Source organism: Nyctibius grandis, chromosome 1, assembly GCF_013368605.1.
Source record: "Nyctibius grandis isolate bNycGra1 chromosome 1, bNycGra1.pri, whole genome shotgun sequence".
NCBI classification, from domain to species: Eukaryota; Metazoa; Chordata; class Aves; order Nyctibiiformes; family Nyctibiidae; genus Nyctibius; species Nyctibius grandis.
In genome coordinates, this window is record NC_090658.1 from 25,039,967 (window position 1) to 25,060,907 (window position 20,941).

General features: G+C 47.1%; 1 protein-coding gene across 1 annotated transcript in view; it reads right to left on the bottom strand.

Moving 5' to 3' along the window:
* Positions 1-2,073: 2,073 nt before the first annotated feature.
* VASH2 (vasohibin 2) overlaps positions 2,074-20,941 on the bottom strand; it is a 33,344-nt gene continuing 14,476 nt past the window's right edge. Inside the window, exons 4-7 of the mRNA XM_068403495.1 lie at positions 19,631-19,705; positions 10,130-10,511; positions 8,144-8,259; positions 2,074-2,619 (exon numbers count right to left, since the gene is read on the bottom strand). Coding sequence (XP_068259596.1) covers positions 2,550-2,619; positions 8,144-8,259; positions 10,130-10,511; positions 19,631-19,705 — 643 coding nt within the window. The 3' untranslated portion in view covers positions 2,074-2,549. The remainder of the gene's footprint in view (positions 2,620-8,143; positions 8,260-10,129; positions 10,512-19,630; positions 19,706-20,941) is intronic.

Consider the following 20,941-nt stretch of genomic DNA (forward strand, 5'->3'; position numbering starts at 1 on the left):
ACCTGGTTATTTACAATGCTGGTCTGAATCTTAAGTTTTATGCTAAGGATGAAAAAAAAACAAAACAAAACAAACCCAAAAACCCTAAGTCATTAATAAAAAAGACTACCATGATATTTTATTGAAGTTTCATGCTGTGCATAAACATACACGTGACTAAAAAAAAAAAAAACAAAAAACCAAAAAGTCATGCTTATTTTCTACACTATTTGACCACTTTTGCAGTAAGTTTGAAGAACAGTCACTAGAACCACACTTAAGACAAATGCCATCATAAGCAAATTGCAAGAGAATATTTCAGCTGAACTTCAAAACAAGAACCAAAAGTAATTTGTCACACACCTCTACAGCATTAAAACGTTTCAGTATAAGTTAGAGGTTAAGAGAAAATAACTCAAGTTGTGCTGGACAATGGTAAAAACTATGTACCAACCACTCTTACTTGAGCTGAAATAAACCATGATTTCGTAGAAAAAAAACTTTTAACATATCAGATAACCTTCTGCTATAGGATACAGCTGATCAAAGTAAGTTTTTCACATCATTTTGCACATGAGAAATCTAAGGGATACATGAAAAAATTGTTTAGTCACAAGACACTGAACAGCACAAAGTTTAAAACTCGAACTCTGCAGTTGATGTCAAATTACACAAGAACTTCTACCAAAAGAGTATTTCCCTCTCTTCAGTTTCACTCTTGAACCAAAAAGACTCCTATTGTGAACACAGGAGTGGAAAAGTTTGCAGAAAGAGGGATGGGAAAGGCCTCCCTGTACTTGATACGGTAATCTTGTGTAAAGAAGCATAATCCATTTGACAAGTCTTTCTAGACTTTCCTGAAGTCAAATTAGTAGGCGGCCTTTACTGTTTGTAGAAGGTTGCTGGGTCTCGGTGTTGTCTTCCTGTCCTAGGCAGGCGAGATTAATTGCTCAAAAAAGTCAATGAAGTCTGTGTACAAACAATCTTCTGTATCTGCTGGCTGATAGAAGTGTTCTAGGAGCTTAAATCATTCAATTTGAGTAAGTATTGTTGTCACTGTGTTACAATGTCCTGTCTTCATCAAGATCCCAAAAAAGTAAGTGCCCAGGAGGGGAGGTACACAAGGCCCATGGCAGTATCATCTATAAGCACAGCACACAGGGTAGAGGCTGGACTTGTACAATAATCCAGTTTCTATTTAGGCACCGAACAAAATATTTTCAGGAATGCAGCACTGGAATGCTTCCAGAGAACTTCACTAATGCAAATGGCAGACCCCAATGAAAGTCTTACCACATCACTTGAGAACGCTGCCATCCATCACAGGTCCTTAGCTAACTCTTAGAACAAAAGGATGGAGTAGGGAGGAAGCAGACAAGCTTGATTTTCAGCTATTTCAGACATAAAATTTAACTTACTGCTGAAGTTGTTCCAATACAAGCTTCCTTATTCAGGTCTGACTAAGCTGTTGTTACTACAGCACATATAGGACAAACTCCCTACAGCAGCATGGCAGAAGGTTAACTTCAGCCTGCAATGTCTGATCTTAATGTAAGATGTCAAGGCATCACCGTCTGAGACTGCTCAGCCTTTCAAAGACAAGGTTCAAAGTTACACACAAATGGTGAAAGAAAGAAAAGCACACAGGTTAGTAATTCTGACATTTTTTCCATTATTCCAGGAACATACACAAGAAACAAACTGACTAGTAGATGAACACTTGTCTCTACAAAACAGCAATCTCTACGTTTTGTGCTTCAGCAGTGTAGTCCAGAAAGACTAAAAGCCTGTGACAAAATATAAAAAAATTCCAAAAGTTTAAAAATTCATTATTCAATTATCATCATTTAAAAAAACCAAAACCTCATATTTTGCCTCATAAGATGTCAGTGGTTAAGAACACACTTGCATATTACTATTACTTAACATCTTTCAGCAACATGCACAAAATACTACAGGTGGCAGTAAAACATCCCGTGCTGTTTTAATATGCTGGGAAACAGTACAAATTAGTTACAAAACAATAATACTGACAATTTTGCATATCTGTTAAGTTTAGTGAGGTAACGTTGATACTTTAAAAACTCACACCACTTCTGTACTGCTTGTTTTTATTGCTGAATTAAATATTAATACTGAATATGATTTTTTTTTAAACTGCACTGCACCCCCGCACTTCTTAACACTAGGAATATTTCTTAGTTATCCCAATGCTACTACCCAGCACAATGCCCAAATTCCATGAATACTTGTACAGGGAAATTATATTTGAAGAAACTCTCACACCACTGAAGTCAGCTGCTACATGATGGAGGGAAAAAAAAAAAAAAAAAAATCTTACATCCTGATAAACATAATTTTAGGTTCTTTTCACTGATGCCTTTCTATGAATTGAAAGAAAATAAATACTGCCACTAAAAAAGAATCCCCCCTTCTACTTGCTAGGTAAAACTTTCATTATAAGAGTCCACAAGTTAATAAATAGTCCCATTCCTTTTTCCTTCCAACGGAGTGCGGGTAAAGTGCAGCAGGAAGCACCAGGGAAGCCCTCTGTCCAGAGTATGGCTTTGTTAGATGCGGAGCTGGTAGCCTAAGTCGTTGAGCGTAGCTAGGTCTCCTTTCTTGTCCACCACCGCAGGCCTGCAAGCAAAGGAGGGAAGAGGGCGCTGCTCACCAGCAATCCCACACTGCCATGCAGGAGCACAGAGAGCAGTTGTCAAGTCAGGGACGGTTTACTTCAAAATATGACTGACTAGATCTAATTTTCTCAACATAAACACAATCCTGCTGAATTTTTCACGTGAACTAGTGCGATCAAGTTACTCATGGAGGTTGCCTCTGAAGCCAAGCACCAGTGAAGAACAAATCATCCCATCCTGAGGTCTGTGGTTGGAGCCTGGGAGTGCCCCTCTCCCTCTGACTTGAGAGAGGGCCTAAATGAATAGCTAAGACAAGACACATCCCACCTGCGATCTACCCCGAGCAGGACTCCAGCTTTTAGAATACAGTCGAAACTGCTGAGAGCAACAGGCAAGGCCTTTCATGTGGCCACAGCGTGTTGTCTCTCTGCACCTGCCCTTTGCCTCTTGGCTAGGTGTTTGTGAAGGGCTAGAGCCCATCAAATAAGAAAAAACAAGATGAAGTCCCTTCAATCTCCAGGCATCTTGTATTCTGATACAGTCCAGCCATTCGCTTGAGTAATCACACATACACGTATGCTGTTAGGTCATTGAAGTGTATCAACAACCTGAACCAAATGAAACCTTGAGACTGAGCAATCAGTCTCTCCCTATTTAGCAAGCAAGGGAAAACCTGCATCAAAGCTGTCAAACCAAAACAATCCTGGTTTACAGTCTATGGCACTGTTTAATCTGAGAGCTTATTCCAGGCTCTTAGCTATTATTTTCACATTAAGCCATATGTTTGCTTTTCTAAAGAAAAACATTGTCTAAAATACACATTTCTCCTAGTAGACTCTACAGCATGTACGCTTCACTGCAAAAGCTCGGCTAAAGCCCGAGTAGTAGTACAACGTGAAGCCGGTAAAGGCTCCACTGCTTTCCTACAGCTCCTCAGACCTGGTTTCCAGCTCTTGCGGTTACTCTTTGCTCACTGGGCAGCAGATGTGACCCGTGCGTTTGCACACATGAGGCTGACACTTACCTCCTGGTTGCACGCTGCCTGCCTGTTTCTGCCGAAGCTGCTCTGGCAGCCAGCCGGGCCACGGGAGAGGCAGGGCAGCAGGCAGGCTGTCAGGCCAGGGAAACCCTTGCCCTGCCTGTGGCACACTGCTGGGTGCACGCACCAATCTAAAAGCTGCACCGCTGCAGCCCTAAGAGGTGGGGATGTATAGCTTACATATATACACACATACACGTGTAGCAGAGCCTCAGAAATATTTTTGAATTCTTTGATTCAATAAGTGATTTTTTTTTTTTTTTGAGAGCAGAGTTGCTAACAGCAGATCTCTGCTGAGAACTTACACAGCGTTTGAGAGACAGGGACATGGCTATGGACAACTAATGCTTTTCTGTCTAGTCACACATTGAGTGCAACCTGGTTTTGTGCCACTTATCCAAGCACCTCTATTAATAACCCCATCACCCTTTTTGCAGTACTGCCCTGCACCCTGCTTCATGTTTGTCTCAGTTTGTAAGTACTTCACAGATGTGAAAGGGGTCCTCACTGGTCTCTGTCACTTGCAGGAAGGGATCATACCTGGAGAAGTCATTGTAAGATAGTTTGAATTTTTCCACTTTATTCCTTCACAGCAGATGGGATTTGACTAGCCAGAAAACAAGTTACAAGCTGCATCCCTCAGAACTTGCCTAGGAGTCGGAGACCAGCAAGAGATGCGCTGTATGTTCCAGAGTGTCTTTCCTTCCTTCTTTCCTCCCTCCCTCAAATTTAGGGATCCTCTTCCCTTCCCACCCTTTTCTCCCTTCCTCCCTCCCTCCCTTTAATTAAAGCCAGAACATGGTTTTAATTAAAGCACACTTGGATGGTTCTACCTTCTGATTATCCAAGAGAGATGGGGAGTCACTGCACACCCATGGCAACATGCCCATTTCTACTCCATGACAATTCCCTAGCTTGCAGCTACAGACTGTCCTCCATAAGGTTTCTCCTCAGGGTTTTAGGAAAAGGCAAGGATTTGTTGGAGCACAGGCACCGCAGCTCCTATTCTCCTTGGCTGGCAAATGACCTGATGTCAAACATCCCCTCTGAAGCAAGGGACCTCTGCTGTACCAGCCCATCAGATCACACCTCCTGTCCGAAGTGCTGTAACGATGAGCACATGAATAAGCTGTGCCTAGCTGCTGGGTACACAGTATTCATGAGTTGTCTGCATTGGATCTGCCTGATTTTGCACATCCTAATATAATACAATGCTAATATAACCCTGCCCCCTTGCGCATCCTAATATAATGGACTTAGAGAATTTTGCTTTCAAGAGCTAAATAAGGCCAGAAGCACACAAGGCCAGTGTTGCTGTGACACTCACAGAGTGTGCGTGTGTTAAGCCTCAGCATGAAATTAAAAGGAAATAGACCTGGTGAACTGACATTTAGGAGCAGAGATTGCTTCAGGCTGCCGCATGACGCTCCCTTCCAAACCCCTATCAACACTCCCAAACCCCTTCAGCTCCAAGCACTTCTATTGAGGATGAAGCACTGCGTTGCCTGTTCCAGCACAGTGGCTTGCAATTTACCGCATCCTCCTGGTATGGGACTTCAGAGGATGGACAAGTGGGCACAGTAAAGCTTCAGAGTTACCAGACAGATTCACACAGCCCTATATCCTCTTTATTCATCCTGTCTGATGGCCACCCTTGGCAGGATCACACCAGCTGTGGGCTCAGAGCACATGGACTGTTACATAGCTCAGTTAATGAGCTACAATCTGACTACACCCCTGTCTCCTAGACAAGCACATACTGCTTATTGCATTGCCACCCATGTCCTGCAACGCACCCTGTCTGCCTTGTAGCTGTATTTCCAGGCTAAAACGCTGTCGTGGGCTTGCTAGTGGCCACCACCACCATTTACCTTAACAAACTAGTAAGGAACCAGGATGAGAAGTTAAAGGGTTGAGGCTGTAAAATCCACTTTTGTCCTTAAGCACCACTTCAGTCCTTCAGAAACATCCAGCAAAGACATTCCAGTTCACCATTCCAGTTCACATGTTTTTCACTGGGAGATTTCTCCCAGCAGGCCCATATAATTTTATTGTTGACAAAAAACAGGCTGTAATAACAGCTTGTCATCAGCAGGTGAAGCCTCTCAAATGAATGTGTTATTCAGCCCCTGCCAGCTTACGCTAGAGCAAAACACTTTTCTCCCCCTCCCCTGCAAGCTCTAAAAAGCTGTAATTACAGCATGTGAGTAAGAGATCCACAAAGAAACAAAACACAGTGTTGATAAGCACAGCCATTCTTTAGCTAGGATTTCAGCCTAAAGCCTTGCAAGCCTGAAAGTCTTTCCTCTCTGTGTGTAACACAAAGGCCTCTCACTGCAACTCTGTTCTCAGAGATCCATCAATATGCAGAAGAAAATACCCAATTTCCCCTGTTGTATTTCTCACCCTGTGTATGCTGTACATGCTGGTATGTGTCACTGAGCTCATCCCTGATGAGGGGATGCCATTCCCCCCTTCAGGTCTCAGAGACCTCCCGTTGCCGAAACCAGCAGATCTCCATTTTGGCAATGAAAGGGTTTTATCACCAGCAGGGAACTCCCTACAACAGCAGCACACCTCTCTGCAGCATCACTCCCACTGGCGCAAAAGGCCCAGTCAGCCTTCGAGCCACCAGCGCCACTGCACAGAAGCATCATTTTAACATCAGGAACCCAGTTCTTCTCCCTGGCATCACTTTTCTAACAAAGAGCAGTCTTTTGGGTCTGCTCAAGGGCCCTGGTCCTGCCAAAAGCTCCTTCACTGCCCTTTTCCTTCCAAGCGTACTGGCCAGGCTTGTGAGGTGGCTGTGCAGAACCTGCAGGGCTGTCACGCAGCTACAAAACAGGTGCTGCAAGAGCTCTCACCTGCTCCGAGATGCTTCACTGTCTTCCACCAAGGCAGAGATGAAGGCCTCGTGTGTGGAGTCTGCTCGCGGTCTCCTGCTCCCCACATCATGCTATAGCCGAGTCCTGGATCTTGTGTCATGGTGACCCAGGGTTTACTTTAAAATAACATATAATTCGCTCTAGATACAGAGAAACACAGCAGAACCACCGAGCAGGTAACAGCTGCTGAAGCCACTGCGAGACCACCAGTACTTCACTTTACTTTTCCAGGATAGAAAGACAAGCTGCCGAGGAGGAACCAGCCACTGCAGAGCAGCCACGTGCCCAGCAGCTCTCTCAGGAAACCAGCCCAACTGGCGAGTCTCCAAGCCCAGCAGGACGCACTCTTCTCTCGAGATATACATGATCCACTCCAGCAACTGCTGAAGCACTATCAGAAACCCAAAGACGAAACCATCCCTCAGAGCGAACCTAGGAGGGGAAGAAGCCTGGAGTAGCCGAGCCCATTACAACTATAATTATCCATGCACTAAACAAGGAGCTCTTGGTGATGAAGCCCGAAATACAGCATTGTGGACTGAGTGTGAATTCACATGTAAAAATAAAAGCCTGCTGTGAAATCATCTGCTGCTAAAGTATCTCAAAGTTATCTTTAGAAGGTTAGTCTAATGTCTTTGTTAGCTGCTTTAAAGTAAATAAGTGCTGAGACAGTAGTCTGGGAGCCTGTTTAAAAAGCAATGATCATAAATATGTGACTAATCTGGGTTACGTATAGGCTTTCACAGTTGTCAGCTTCCTGGCATGAAGCAGTACAGCTAAAACTCAACTCTTCCACATCTAAGGTATGGGAGTCTGAATTGCCAGTGGCTGTAAAAGGCCTGTGATTTGGAAGCTCAGTTTTATCCATTTAGAGGTATTCGTGCAGTTAGTCCATCGTTCCCCGCACAGTTACAGAAAAACTATTAGCTACGACGCACGAGGGAAGTGGTCTGGGTTTTTTTTTATGCCCATTAAAATCAAAGGACACAATGCAAGTGATGTTTCTGCTTTGGCAAGAAGAGCAAAATTTACTTTTTCGCCATCCCTGTAAGTCGGATAGTCCTCAGTGAAAACCACTCCATCAGAACAGCTCTGTACGAAGGCTCATCATGGAGAATCTAATTTCTGTCTCAGTGAGAGCAGGGCACCCCACAACCACTAGCAGATACATCCTCCTCTTTTTAATACCTATGTCTGAACACTCTTAAATGTGATCAAACTACTTTCTCTCCTGTACAGGTCCCCTGCATGCCAGGCTAGGTTCATTTCTCCAGAAAGCAGACTGTATAAAGACTAAAAAAGGAAAAGGCGAACCACACACTTCCACTTTTCACAATCATCCAACACCCTGCAGAATTTAACCAAGCGAAGGCCATCCGGGCCTCCAGGGACACCACACGGAGGGGCCATCGGGCAGCAGTAAGCACAGCAGTGCCAGGACATCAGCAGTACCACCGGCTTCTGGAGCCTCTCAGGCAACCAAGATGCCTGGTGCAGTTTTCCTGTCTATGCCACTGCACGCATGTAAGTTTTGTACATCAAAGTAATACATCATCACCCTCAACTTCCAACACAGCAGTGATGTCAGCAGGAATACTCACGATTTGTCTCTTCGGCATGCGCGTCTCTGAGGGCTGGCTTGCCATCGGCGAGGAGACAGGGACTTACCCCGTGATCTCTCTCTCATTGGAGAATGGGCACTTGAAGGTTTCAGAATCTGTGAGAGATGGGGGAGGGAAGGGAAAGGCATTCAATAAAGGCAATGATTCACTGAAAATAAAAAATAAAAATAAAGGGCCTCATACAGCAGCAGGGATGGCATACAAAGAGCCTTCAGTCCCTTGGGGCTTACTCAAACCCCGCCTAGGTTAAGAGGAACCCAAAGCTGTTATCATGTGATAGCTGTTTAGGGGTCCCCCGCAAAAATTAGTTGGTGTCACCAATTCAGTTCCCAGCTAAATACTGAAAAAAAGGTCTCATCCACAGCTTTCTTCAGAGCTGGCAACAGCAAGGGATAAGAAAAAAAGCTTTGAGTCTCAGCTGAAGGAAACTCACACAGCCAAATTGCCCAGCCTGGCAGCTGAACTCTGTGCGATGGGGACTTTTTCAGTAGGTCTCCTGTTCACTTTCATGCTTGACTGCATCCCCCAGGCCCCCCATCACCCTCAGAAGTCCATCAGCATGACACTCACACTCCGGGCTATTTTTAAGATCTGATCCTCCAAAGTCGGCCCCCTCACGACGGCAGCCCTCTGAATCAAGTGGCTCAAATTCTGAATTAACTCAAGGGAAGAGCCAGATGCAGGGCCTCCAGCCTTCAAGGGTTCGGGGCTGTGGTCCTGGCCTTGAGGCACTTACAAGGAGTGGACCCAAAGTCACAGCTCAGCACACACACAGAGCTGGTCCCTCTATCAAAAGCAAGTACTAAGTTCAGTAAGTCATCCACCCATATGGACTTCTTCAACTAAAGCCTGCTTCAGCTGTTTGCTCTCTAGATGGTATTAGAAGTGCATGAACAGAGAAAATGGGGGAAAAAAGCTTCAGTACATCTATAATCAAGCACATGTACTTAAGGTGACAGTATGGTACCAGTTGGCTCTCAAAACTCCTTGGCAGGGTAGGAGAGGTAGCAGTGGGACATAGGGGCTATGATGCCACTGGCAACACTCACCTCAAGGTTAGGGCGAGGGGGCAGGTGTCTCAGCCAAAAAGGCACGTGGCTGCTACGTAGGAGCCATTCCTCAGCAGGGCAGGGAACCCAGAATAACCTGGACGTGATGCCACATGCCTCTCCACAAGAGCCAACCCCATACTTAGCAACACACCTGCTCTGCTCCTGCTGCCAGCAGCAGGCTGGAAAGGCACCAAATCCCGTTCCACCGTGACCACATCCAGCTCCTCGCTCACGTCAGCCCTGGAGGCAAGGTCTGGGACACCCCTCATCCTCAAGGGCAGCCAAACCCTCCAGTCCCCTGGCAGCCTGCCCTGTTTCCCTGTCGTTTCCCTCCAGTGTCGTCAGCGAGCGGGGAAGCACCAGCCTGTCAGGGACTCACTTTCCTCACCTTTCCCATGTAACCTACTTTGTGATTTAGCTGAGGGTGGTGGGCATCAGGTGGCACAGGGCAAGCCCACCCCGACATGCCTTGCAAGGAGAAGCAACCACTGACACGGCTGTCCTGCGGCACTCCTTGCAGGTCAGGTGCAAAGGGCAGAGATCCCTACCTGCGACCAGGCCACCCACCCCACCAGCCCCAGGCCCACTGGTTCTTTCCAACCAACTTCTTCCAGAGTCCATGAGAAAAGCAAACTGGACAATAGCTCCTTGATGGCCAGGGATGAGTATGGATTCAAGTGCTTCCCAGGCTGAAGGGGAAATCTTTGAACTAAAAAATAGCTATAAGGGCTTGAAAAAACACCAAACCCTGTGGGAGAACCACTGAGACAGATGTAAGCACACCCCCAGCCCACCTGATACCACCTTAATCTTAGGCCAGGGTCAGTCTGCTGACATGAAGCAAGCCCAGCCTCTGAAGGATGGGACTAGGCACACCCACCTCCAAGTCCACTGCCCAGGTGCACGGACCTACCTTCATCCTCATATCCCTGGCAAACTTCTCCAGCTCTTTCCTGACTTCTGTGCGCATCATTTTGGATACATTGAGGACCAGCTGTTTCCACTCGATGGGCTGAAAGCTGTGCGGCTCGTGTGGGACGTATAATCCGATTTTTACTTTTTTGACTGAATGCAAGTACTTCTTATAGGAGTCTTCAAATTCAAAGATGAGGTCGCTCAGAGTTTGGTAAGTTAGAGGTTTGTCCATCAGATCTGATCGTCTGCTCATGCCCAGCGAGCCGTACCGGCCGTTGCAGTAAATCCCGAGCACCACGTGATGAAAATAGTTCCCTGAGAAGTGGGTTTTAAAGCTGATGGGGAATCGTTCCACGGAGGGCTGTCCGTTCGTTAAGTATCTGGTGTGCACTGCGTCAAGGCAACAACAGCGCTGGGAAGGGAGCACACACAAGTACACCTGTAAGACATCTTTAGCAGGTTTTTTAAACTGCCGGGACAAGTGCTTTCTTGCAAACACAAATTTATTCTCGCTGTGCCCCAGAAACAGTCAATGCTGTCAAAGCCCATTTCACTGCAACGGTTCAGGCAGGGAAGGGTCTGACTCTTAACCACACTTGGGGGGAAGGAAAAAACCACAAGAGTGTTTGGGTCAGCACACCAGAAGATAGACCACCCCCCTATTTGATACCAATGTCAAACTCCCATGCTCCTAAAAGGGAACAGTGTTTCCCTCCATTTCATGCTGGAGCTTGGTACAACTCAGGTTATTGATCCTCATTTTCCCACATCTTCAAAGAGTACAAAAAAGATGAATTTATTCCTCTCCAGGGTGACAAGTCTGCCATTCCATCTGTAAGCTGACCCTTGGTATGGCCGCTCCTCATAAAAGAATGTTTTTGCATGTTACCCTTGTAAGGCATTGCTGAGACAAACAAAGTAAAGTTCCCAGGCGGATAATTAATTAGATAAGCACAGAGACATGGTCAGGAACAAACGCTTTTAAAAAGCAAAACACATCCCCTGAATCACTGGCTGGCCATTTCAAATGCACCACGTGCAGAGGCCAGGGCTGAGCTCTGCAACAGCGTAGTAGGTGATCTCAGAAGGGAACTACACGTGGGTCCCGGGTCATCTCCTTGGGAGGCTGCTGGCCTGTGCCAGGGGGAGGAGAGACTGAGATTCCCTCACACAAGCGGGTTTGCGTCAGCACCTACGTTGCATGTGGCTCCCTGCTGCTAATCCCTGGACAGCTGAAACGCACCCTTGCTCCATGTGCTGACACCCGTCCCCTGAGATGGCAGGTGTCCTTCTCCTCCGCAGCTGAGATCCCCACCCACGCCTGGGGAATGGAGGAGGGATGACCAGAAAAGGCTACAGCAAGATGCTCCAAGCCTGGGGTTACTCCAGCCAGAGGCACCTGCTGTAACCCCAGAGCCATCCTCAGAGACAGACACAGTCAAAGCAGTTGGTCAGGGTGGTGCCACTACAAAATACACTGGACTGAAGAATGGAGAGGTGGGGTCGGTTCCCACTGAAGCTGCAGGAACTGGCTCAGACCAGGGTCCTGCTCTGGGGATCTCCAGCATCCCCCCCTCCCCCTACCCCATGCCCAAAAAAGGTCTTCAACAGCAGCGAAACAAGAGCCGCTGCACAGCTGAGATGCCCTGGGATGTTACTGCGGCCAGCCTTCCTCCCCTGTCTGCATAGCACGGCTGCCTGACAGCTGCTGGGAAACCAAGAACACAAAAAGCCTTTGTAGCAACACCGTAAAACACAATTCAGGCTCAGTTCTGCTTCTGGCCACGCTGACACCCCACCTCACCACCACTGCAACTCCCCGGGATGCTGACCCCCTGTGCGCACCCCACATTTCACCTCTTCTCTGTACAGGGATGCAGGAAAAGCATCCAGCAGCTCTCATCTGTCTCTAAAGCATTTTCTCAAGGAGGCATTTCACCCACCTGATGCTTGTTGAATTTCATATATTCAAACTTTTGCCCTCCAGGTAAACACAGAAACCAACTAGTAAGAGATTTGTGAACTGCCCAGAATCTGAGGTCGAGAGCAAGGAGTTAAATCTCTGTACAAAAAAAAAAAAAAAAAGCAAGAAAAACACATTGGCAAAAACCTTTCAGAACAGCCACAGGGAAGCTTTTCGGTTCAATGTCAAACATATTTAATTGTGTTCAGTGCTAGATGCCATCAGCTTTAGCAGTCTGGAGAAAATGTATTAGAGGGTATAGGAACGGACAACTCTACAGGCCCAGCTCCTGGTGCACTTCAGTGTCTGCACAACAGTAAGTCTGGACAAGCGTGCAAAGCAGAGCGCAGCCCCCCCCTGCCACACACACATCCCCTCACTCAGCCAAGGCTGTGTGCCCCCACCTCTGCCCATCTGCTGCCCCACCTACGTCAAACATGAGCACCCTGCAGCAACTGTCAAAGCTCACCCCGCTATCAACTACACCGACATGGAACAGAAATAACTGTTGCCTTCGGTGGTCTCGCTGGATCGCTGTTGCATTAGGACGAGCTTCTCCCCACGCCATCAGTAGAATTAGAGATTATGAATACACTGCAAGGTCAGAATGGGGCCCAGCGCCGTTATATCAACTGGAAAACTCAGCCCACAGTCACCTCATTTAAAAGGTCACCTTCCCCCAGGCCTTAAAAGGAACACCCTGCATACATCAAAGTCATGTTACAGTAATTTGTGTCCTACAGACAGATTCTTGCAGAAGCCCATTGTATTTATCATTCTGTGTAACTGAAAAAGCAGTATCTTTTATTAACACCTATGAAGCTTTCAAACATCGCTACTATTTTTTCCCCTCATTATGAAAGGGTTTTCTCTCTGCTCCCTGAGTGCCTTTCTATTAAGTCCACACAAAGCTTTGGTGGCCACCTGCCACACATACACACTTCTGCCACGAGGTCTCAGAGAAGTTGCAATTTAGTCTCATTAAATACTAGATAGGAGTAAAAGAATCTTTTGAGGATGGAAATTACCCACTATCAAATAACCCAGCAACAACCGCTGCGGAAATTAACCTTTAGGTACAGGTTGCTTCTGCTGACTGACTAGTTAATGAGAGTCCCCACCCGAGATGAAATACACAGCAAATGGGTTGGAAAGGCATGTCAGATCTTCCCCTCCATCCATGCATCATTATTATTTCTTTTCCTTTCTGCTCTGCCCAAGGAGAGCTGTATTGTGGCAAACAAAAGGCAATGACACAGCAATGCTGCGGATGTAATCACACTTTTGAGCTGGGACTGTAACTGCAGGATGGAGAGTCAGGGAGTAAATTATGTGCCACAATACAGAAGCAGCAGAGAGCAGGAGAGGGCAAAAGCAGCTGTAACGAAAGCTCGGTGGCATCCTAATCCCAGGTCTTCCTCTAAATGAAAGCAGCAGAAAAACAGCACTGAGGGATGCTGATCTCCTTGGAGATCACACAAGAGGGACACTAATGTTCTGGCTGGCCACCTCTTGCCCCAATATCCCTCCTCTTCCCCCTCACCCAGGAAATGCACAAGGACAATACCTGGAGCTCCACCAGGGTCTCACAGTAATGGGTTAGTACAGCATGTCCCTATCCCTTGGAGATTCGCAAACCCTGCCCACCCTGACTCTCAGCTCTTCTGCAGCCTCATACTTGTCCTTCAACCTCAATTTCTTCCACCCCACAGAGACACAAATGCCTGCCAGCCAGCGCTGCATCTATTAGGCAACTGATGAATTCTGCTCTCATACCCCAGGAGGCTGATTTTGAAAGAGACAGGTGCGGGTCAAAGTGTTGAGAGAAGAATTGGGCCCAAAGCATACAACCTGCTTTGGGAATGACAGGCCATTGGGGTAAACCAGTATGGCTCTATTAACAAGTAGGCCTTCTTGAGCACACCAATACTGCTAGCAGCCTATAGAAAGGGCCAGAATTCCCATGCCAGCACACAGCTCCTACAGATCTGCAAGTCGACATGAGCATACCATCCTCTGAGCTACAGGTTGTTGTGCTTCCCTGTACTCCCATAACCTTCACCACCCAAGCAGGCTCATGCACAACCGAGCTTGGACACTTGAGAGACATTCAGATCCCAGACTCAAATACAAGCAAGACCTGGGGCACAAAACCTGTACTTGGGCCACCACCTGGACCTTCCTGGGGAACAGGGCAAACGAGGAGTAGCATCCTTGGGCAGTTCAAAAGAAAAGGGGAGAATTAATTAAGGTGTCAGCTGAGTCAACCCCTTAGTTTTCAAACTCTGGAGCACAAAGCATCTGGATGGGTTTTCTTTAAATCTACACATTCGCACAATGACTCAACCAATGCCATTCTGTGGTTTGTTTGGGTTTTTTTTTCCACCTCATGGTGAAGCCTAATATCAAAAATGTCCCACAAAGAAGGCCCAGCATCTTCCCCCCCCAAGTACAGACCCTTCCCTACACAGGTGCCCCCACTGCAGAGCACAGAGCAGTTCCCAGCCAGAAGAGACACTTGAAGCCCTTCACCTTGTTTATTTGCCAGCAGCAACTTCTAGAAAAAAATGTTCTCTTGCACCTTTTTTTTTTTTGATTATTAATAAATAATCAGAGCAGGATCTTTCCACATGCCATCACTGTGGCTTCAGTCTTCGAATATTTCTGGAACTAGGTCTGAGCAGCTGATAGCACCCACTGGACAGCAGCTGGCTGCCCATGGCTAGGTGAGCTCGGGTTACTTGCCACCAGCAGTTTTCCCACCACCACTAGGAATCACAGCCAGCTGAACAGGAGGCGAGGGGACATGCTGCAAGGACTTCAGCCCACCTGCATCTAAGCTGGCTTCAACAGGAGTTTAGCTGGGGGAAAAATACCTGGTGCCTTTGCCAAGCTGACAGGCAGCGACTGTGTAAGGGGTGCGCTAGTGGCAGGTGAGGAGAGGAGTGCCATCCCTGCACCGTGCGTGCCCTATCCCTGCAGCACCAGAGACCCCCAGGGGCAGGGGACATGGGGAGACCCTCCTCCTCACAGCCCTGAAGGAAAAAATCCCGAACGTAAGTCAGTGCAGCAAGGACCTGCAGAGCCCACAGCAGTTTGAAACAAACCAAGACACTCTCAGGTTTCAGAAGTAAGTGCCAGCATCAATTGTTTGACCAGACCCCTGCCAACACTGATGCCCGAGCAGGTCTAAGCACCCAGCTGGACCAGTGCCCAGACTCAAAAGTGCTTCTCCTCCAGCTGCAGGAAGACCCAGTGTCATGCCTGACACCTTCTGGTGTCTCTGCTACAAGTCCCGCTCTGCCTTGCAAAGCAAAGACAAAAAAGGGAAAGCCAGATGAACCTGATACTGAGCAAATGTGCGCCCATTGCACCGCTTGTGCTAATCAATTTGTTATTTTTTTAGTTTGAAATTCTCCCTTACTTAACATTGCAGTGCTTCATGTCCCCAGCAAGGGTGTTTTTTGCTGAAGTCTGGTTGAGATGAGCACAGAAAGCCACAGGGTGTCTGGTACCCTCATCTTTTGCTGCTCGCAAGGGCTGGGGAAGCATGAGCAGGCACCCCGAGCCATCATGACAGGCTGTGCCACAGGGCACAAGCAAGCTGGAGGGGATGAGGGAAGGCTGAGAGGAGCCAGGAGGCAGTTTTATTTATGCTAGCAATGCTGAAGCCACCAGCTCCAAGTGAGGAGGTGGAACAGGAGGAAAATAAACCTCATGCTTCAAAACCGTCAGATAAGGCTTCAGCAAAAACAGAAGAGCTATTTTCCCGAGCAACCAAGCAACTGCTCACAATGTCAGACAGCCTCTGACCGCCAGCAGTAAACACTTGAAGTTTCCAACCACAGCCTGGAGTCAGATGGCATTTCCCACAGGCTCCAGGAGTGCCAAGATCCCAGGTTTGGGATTGCTTACTGTGAGGCAGAGTACTACCGAGCCCACATCTGGATGTCATCTGCACAGTGAGCCCAGGTTCCCCCTGGCAGCTCCAGTACCCAAAAAGGAATGGCTCGAGCATCTGGCTCAGCCCCCCAAAGCAGGACTGCTAGGCTGGCATCGCTCATTTTGTTCTCCAGTCCCTGGGTGCAGTCTGAGGTGACTAGCTTAAGATTAGACGGTGACAATGGAAGTGATTAAAAGCTCTCTCCCAGCTCTTCCTGGCTACCAGAGGGGCTGTAGATATTCAGCAAGACCCTCCTTGCCCACATTTCAGTTAGCGAGCAGGTCAAGCTGTGGATGAGCATGCAGGAGGCAAAAAGGGGCACTGCGGAGATATCAATGTCCTGCAACGACTGCGGCAAAAATCTCTCCCCGCTACTGAGAACACTCCCAGCCCAGGGACATCCCTGCGAGGCAGGAGGAGCAGGGTGGGCCCAGGCCTCCAGTGGTGATAAATATCATCCACTGATTAAATGCACAGAAGGCATATTGCAGAAGCTATTAAATCATTTCTCCCTCCTGAGGCACTTCTGCTCTCCTCTTCCTCATTTAATGGAATGGGGGGAGGTCTAACAAGCTGCACGGTTCTGACCGTCACCTCACATGAACTGGGAGAGGCACACTGAGGGCAACAGGAGCAAGCTATGTTCACTTGACACAGACACGCTCTTTGAGACTCCCCGAGGACAGATGCACCATGCCACTTCCCTCTCTCCCTCTGATATTTTGCTCTCCCCATTCTAATAAAGTGAATACAGCACGGATACAATTCCCTTGGCACTTTTTGGTTTATTATTCCCTTTCTTGAGCACAAGTCCTTTCCATCCTTGCTCATAAAGAATAGGCTGAACGCACCATTACTCAGCTGATTTACAACTGAACTGAGAAATGCCCTGGGGAAGACAGCAGGAGGAATGCCTCTGGTTAGGCACTGATGCCAGACCACGTAAGCAAGCCAGTTCAGACAGCTACACAGGGAAGAAGAGCCATGCAGATTGCTGCAAAATAATATTGGAAGATCTGTACGAGCTTTCAGTCATCTCACAGCAGCTGCTCCCATGGTGTGTGCAGACAGGGTAGCTCCGTATTTTAACTCATTGCCCTATAAAAACGCTTCAAGATCTAGTGCAAAGGCAATTATGCAAAACTTAATTCTGCGCCAAGAGGGATTACAGAAGCATTTTATAAGAAGTCGCACAGTAAAAGGCAATTGCACGAGCCAGCAAGCAGCTCAATTAAAATGACATCTTGCTAAGCTGCTCTGCGCGAGTCAGCCTGTGAATGAAGGCTCACGCCAAGGGTCCTCTGTAGCGGGCTGTGCTCTTTTCGGTATCCAAGCAACACGGCAAAGCCTGCCAGCACACAAACTACAAGTAGCACCTTATTTCCAGAGACAGAGAAGGGAACCAGAGGTCAACACACATATGCAGGGATGCTCAGCTCAGGCATACGTGAAGACATTGGTTTGACACTCTGGATAGGGTAGGCGCATCTCTTATCTGGTAACTGCCTGACCTTGGAAAGCAAGTTCCAGCTGCTGGCCTCACCATGTCTGCATCCAGAGGGCAATGCTAAATATCACAATCTCACAGCTGAGAAAAATCAGCGAACTTCCCCACGTGCTGTTACAAAGATGCCTTCCAAAAACCCACATGGTGCACATGCAGCACGGCACCACAAGGTTCTGCACCGACACAGGCTTTGTACCGGCCACCTTCAAAACACACATATTCAGACAGCCCACCCACTCACCACTGCTACACTCTTTGTGTACCCACATCTCAAGCAAAATACTTAGGTTTTATATTGCATGGATCTTTTAAACCTTAACACATCTGTTACTGGACCACCACCCCAGCAGATAGCCCCTGTTCTCACACAAGAGGCTTCCAAGACAGCAAGTAGGAGTCATAGGAAGACAGGCCTGTCCCATACCCTCCCCTGCCTAAGCCTTCTCACGAGGTAATCTCAATTTAAAAAAAAAAAAAAAAAGTTTTCCATAAACACTTTTTAAAGTAGCATCAAGAGGCAGAAAGATTCATCCAAATCTTACAAGTCCAAAGAAACTTCAGATGACACCAAATAGTATAAATCATAGCTTTCAACTATTTTGCTTCCCCCCTGCTCAGAAAAAAAAAATCTGAACAAGAGTCAGGTTTGAGGCAAGCAGAAAAAATCCTCTTTCCAAATGAAAATAAGACAGTCAGAACTTTTAGATCAGGAAAAATACTTTTAGGTTATCATCGTCATCTGTATGCCACTAATATATTCACCCTCTGCTCCTGTGGTATGTGGAATAATCGGTTCAGTGCTAGAAATGCAGCACTAGAAGCCACACTGACACTGCAGAGCAGCATCAGCTCCACCTGGGGATTATTTCCCCTATCCCTTTCGTCACCAAATAGTTTGGGACACAACCCTGACACAAGGACAAGCACAACAGATCCTCTGACATCCTTTCTGTTTCCGGGAGGGCATCGGTTTGAGCCTCTTGCTGACATCAAGCCCCCAGGACTCCCATCCCTCTCCTGCAGACCCTGGCAGCATTTGCAGGAGAAGCCCTGCCAGCCAGAGCCACCTTTCAGACTCAGACCTGAAGCCTGCCCTTGGTGCATGGGAAGCCGAGCACAGCCGCAAGCAGCACCCGGTGCACACCACAGACCTCCTAGAGCAGCAGGGACCGCATCCAGCATCGAGTCTCGCACACCACACACTTGCTCAGCCCACGTCCCCTTCCCACCCCACAGCAGCCAGCACTTCTCATGAGCCAACACCGGGCACTACCTGCCGCGCTCTGCCAGCTCCCTCTCCCACGAGAGGGGGCAGCAGCCGCAAGCAGAACGCCGCAGAGGTATGCCAGAGGCTGGTTTGCTTCGGGGTTTATTTTGGGTTGGGTTTTTGTTTTGTTTCAAATCAAACTTGATCAGTTGTGGTAAGACGCATCTGGCATACAATCATTCCTGTAAGGCTGCTTTGCCCTCCCTGAGTGTTTTAGGATGATGCAGGTTGATTTATTAGTGACAGCACAAGAGGGTCAAGAAGCAAGTCAGTCTCTAAACGAAAACTATTCTTGGGGTTTTTGTCTGAGACTGAACACAAAGAAAACATTATGTTAAGGTAAAGCTTAAATGTTTAATTATAATAAACAAAAGTTTCTGCACAAAGCACAGCTGTGGGCTGAGAGACAAAAACTAACATGACTGCCGTGTAAACATTAGACAACCATAGGACAGAACTTGCATTCCTCAGGTGTTATCAAGCTCCAACAATAACCAGCAGAGAAATACTAACGAAGAAAACAGGGACTGTGTAGACAAATACTGATCTGGGCGCTTTGGGTCAGATCCTGACATGCAGATTACCAGGGCAGTAGGCAAAGTCGACATGGCCAAACATGGCACTTGTGAACAAGGCACACAGCATCCAAGCTCCTACCAACAAACCTAGGCAATTTGGCAACTTGTTGATCAGTACCACGGTAGTTCCCCAAGCTGCTGGCACTCACCTTTGGCTGTGACCACCTCAAACACCATCCAGGAAGGGCAATATATGAAACAGCACTGCAGTGGAAAAAGCCACAGGCATGTGAAAGGATACATCCCCAGGATAACTGCTTCAAGGCATTTGATAGGTAAGGACTCCCTGGTCATTTCTTTTGCTGTCTCCATTAACCTAGAACAGAAACAAAAAGGTTTTCAGGCCTTTCAGTCAGAGCAGTTGACAGGAATCAAAAGGTCCTCTTGTACACCAAGAGCCAGGCGCCTCTGGTTCTTATCTCAGCAAGCACTGGTGAACTTGATTCTCCTCTTCAGCCAGAGCCTAGAGCTCTGTTTGACTTCTGTTTGCCAGAGCCCCATTGACTTTTGGAGGATGACTGAAAAAAAAAATAATAATGAGTGTTTGGCATCCCCATGCCTTCCAGCCTCTGAAGATGTGTTGGAGGAATGCAGTCCTCTCTGCCTCTACCAGCAACTCAAAGAGCATCGCTTCAGACTGTAACACAAATCCCTGCTGAGTTGCAGCTGGCAATCATGCAAGCTCCCACAGCAGGACCAAGTTTAGCTTGTTTTCAAAATAACCCTGGCTCTCCTCTGGAAAAAACGGGAGAGAGGATGGTTACATGATGGCCCCCTGAAAGCTACAAATGCCTCCATGAGCCTATAGCTATAGGTGCAGACAAGAATTTAATGCCTTTTTACCGAAGCCTGCTCTGCAGAAAGCTCTACCAACACAGACACTTCACACCACTGCAAGCTGAGCTATCATCTTGCTGCTGCTCCCCACCTCCTGTGGACTGGGAAAGTGGTAAAAAATGGATTTCCTGCAGGAGTGCAGGAAACTCTGCATGCCCAGGATCTTACAAGTTCACAAAGTTTAGTTACAATTTGGACTCCTATCTTTGGAGCAGAGTTATCTGACAGGGACAACACTGCGATGAGAAACAAGCAACCTAATCTCAAGCTCAGCTAAGAAAGTTGTGGTGCCAGACTGACACCGCACCATCAACCAAGTAGGTATCCTATCATCCCCTTCCACAAGCAGATCCTGAAATCCTGGAGCATTAAAAAAAAAAAAAAAAAAAAAAAAAAAATACTGGAAGGAAATCAAAAAAGGCCAGAAGAGTCATACTCAATGACATACCAAAAAAAAAAAAAAAAAGCTAAAAACCAAACCAAAGGATTACTTCTGTTTTGAAGTCTTCTCTATCCGTATCCCTTCCCTGAGAAAAGCTTTGTAAACAGATCCCTACTCTAAGGAAACACATCATTAAATGATAAAAATATTTGTATCAGAGAAAAATATGAATCTGAAACCATTAGAGTTTGTTTTTCCCACTTTCTAATTCATCCATCTCATGCATTTTAAACCTTGTATTGAGCGCAAATGGCAATACAGCTTCCACCGCTA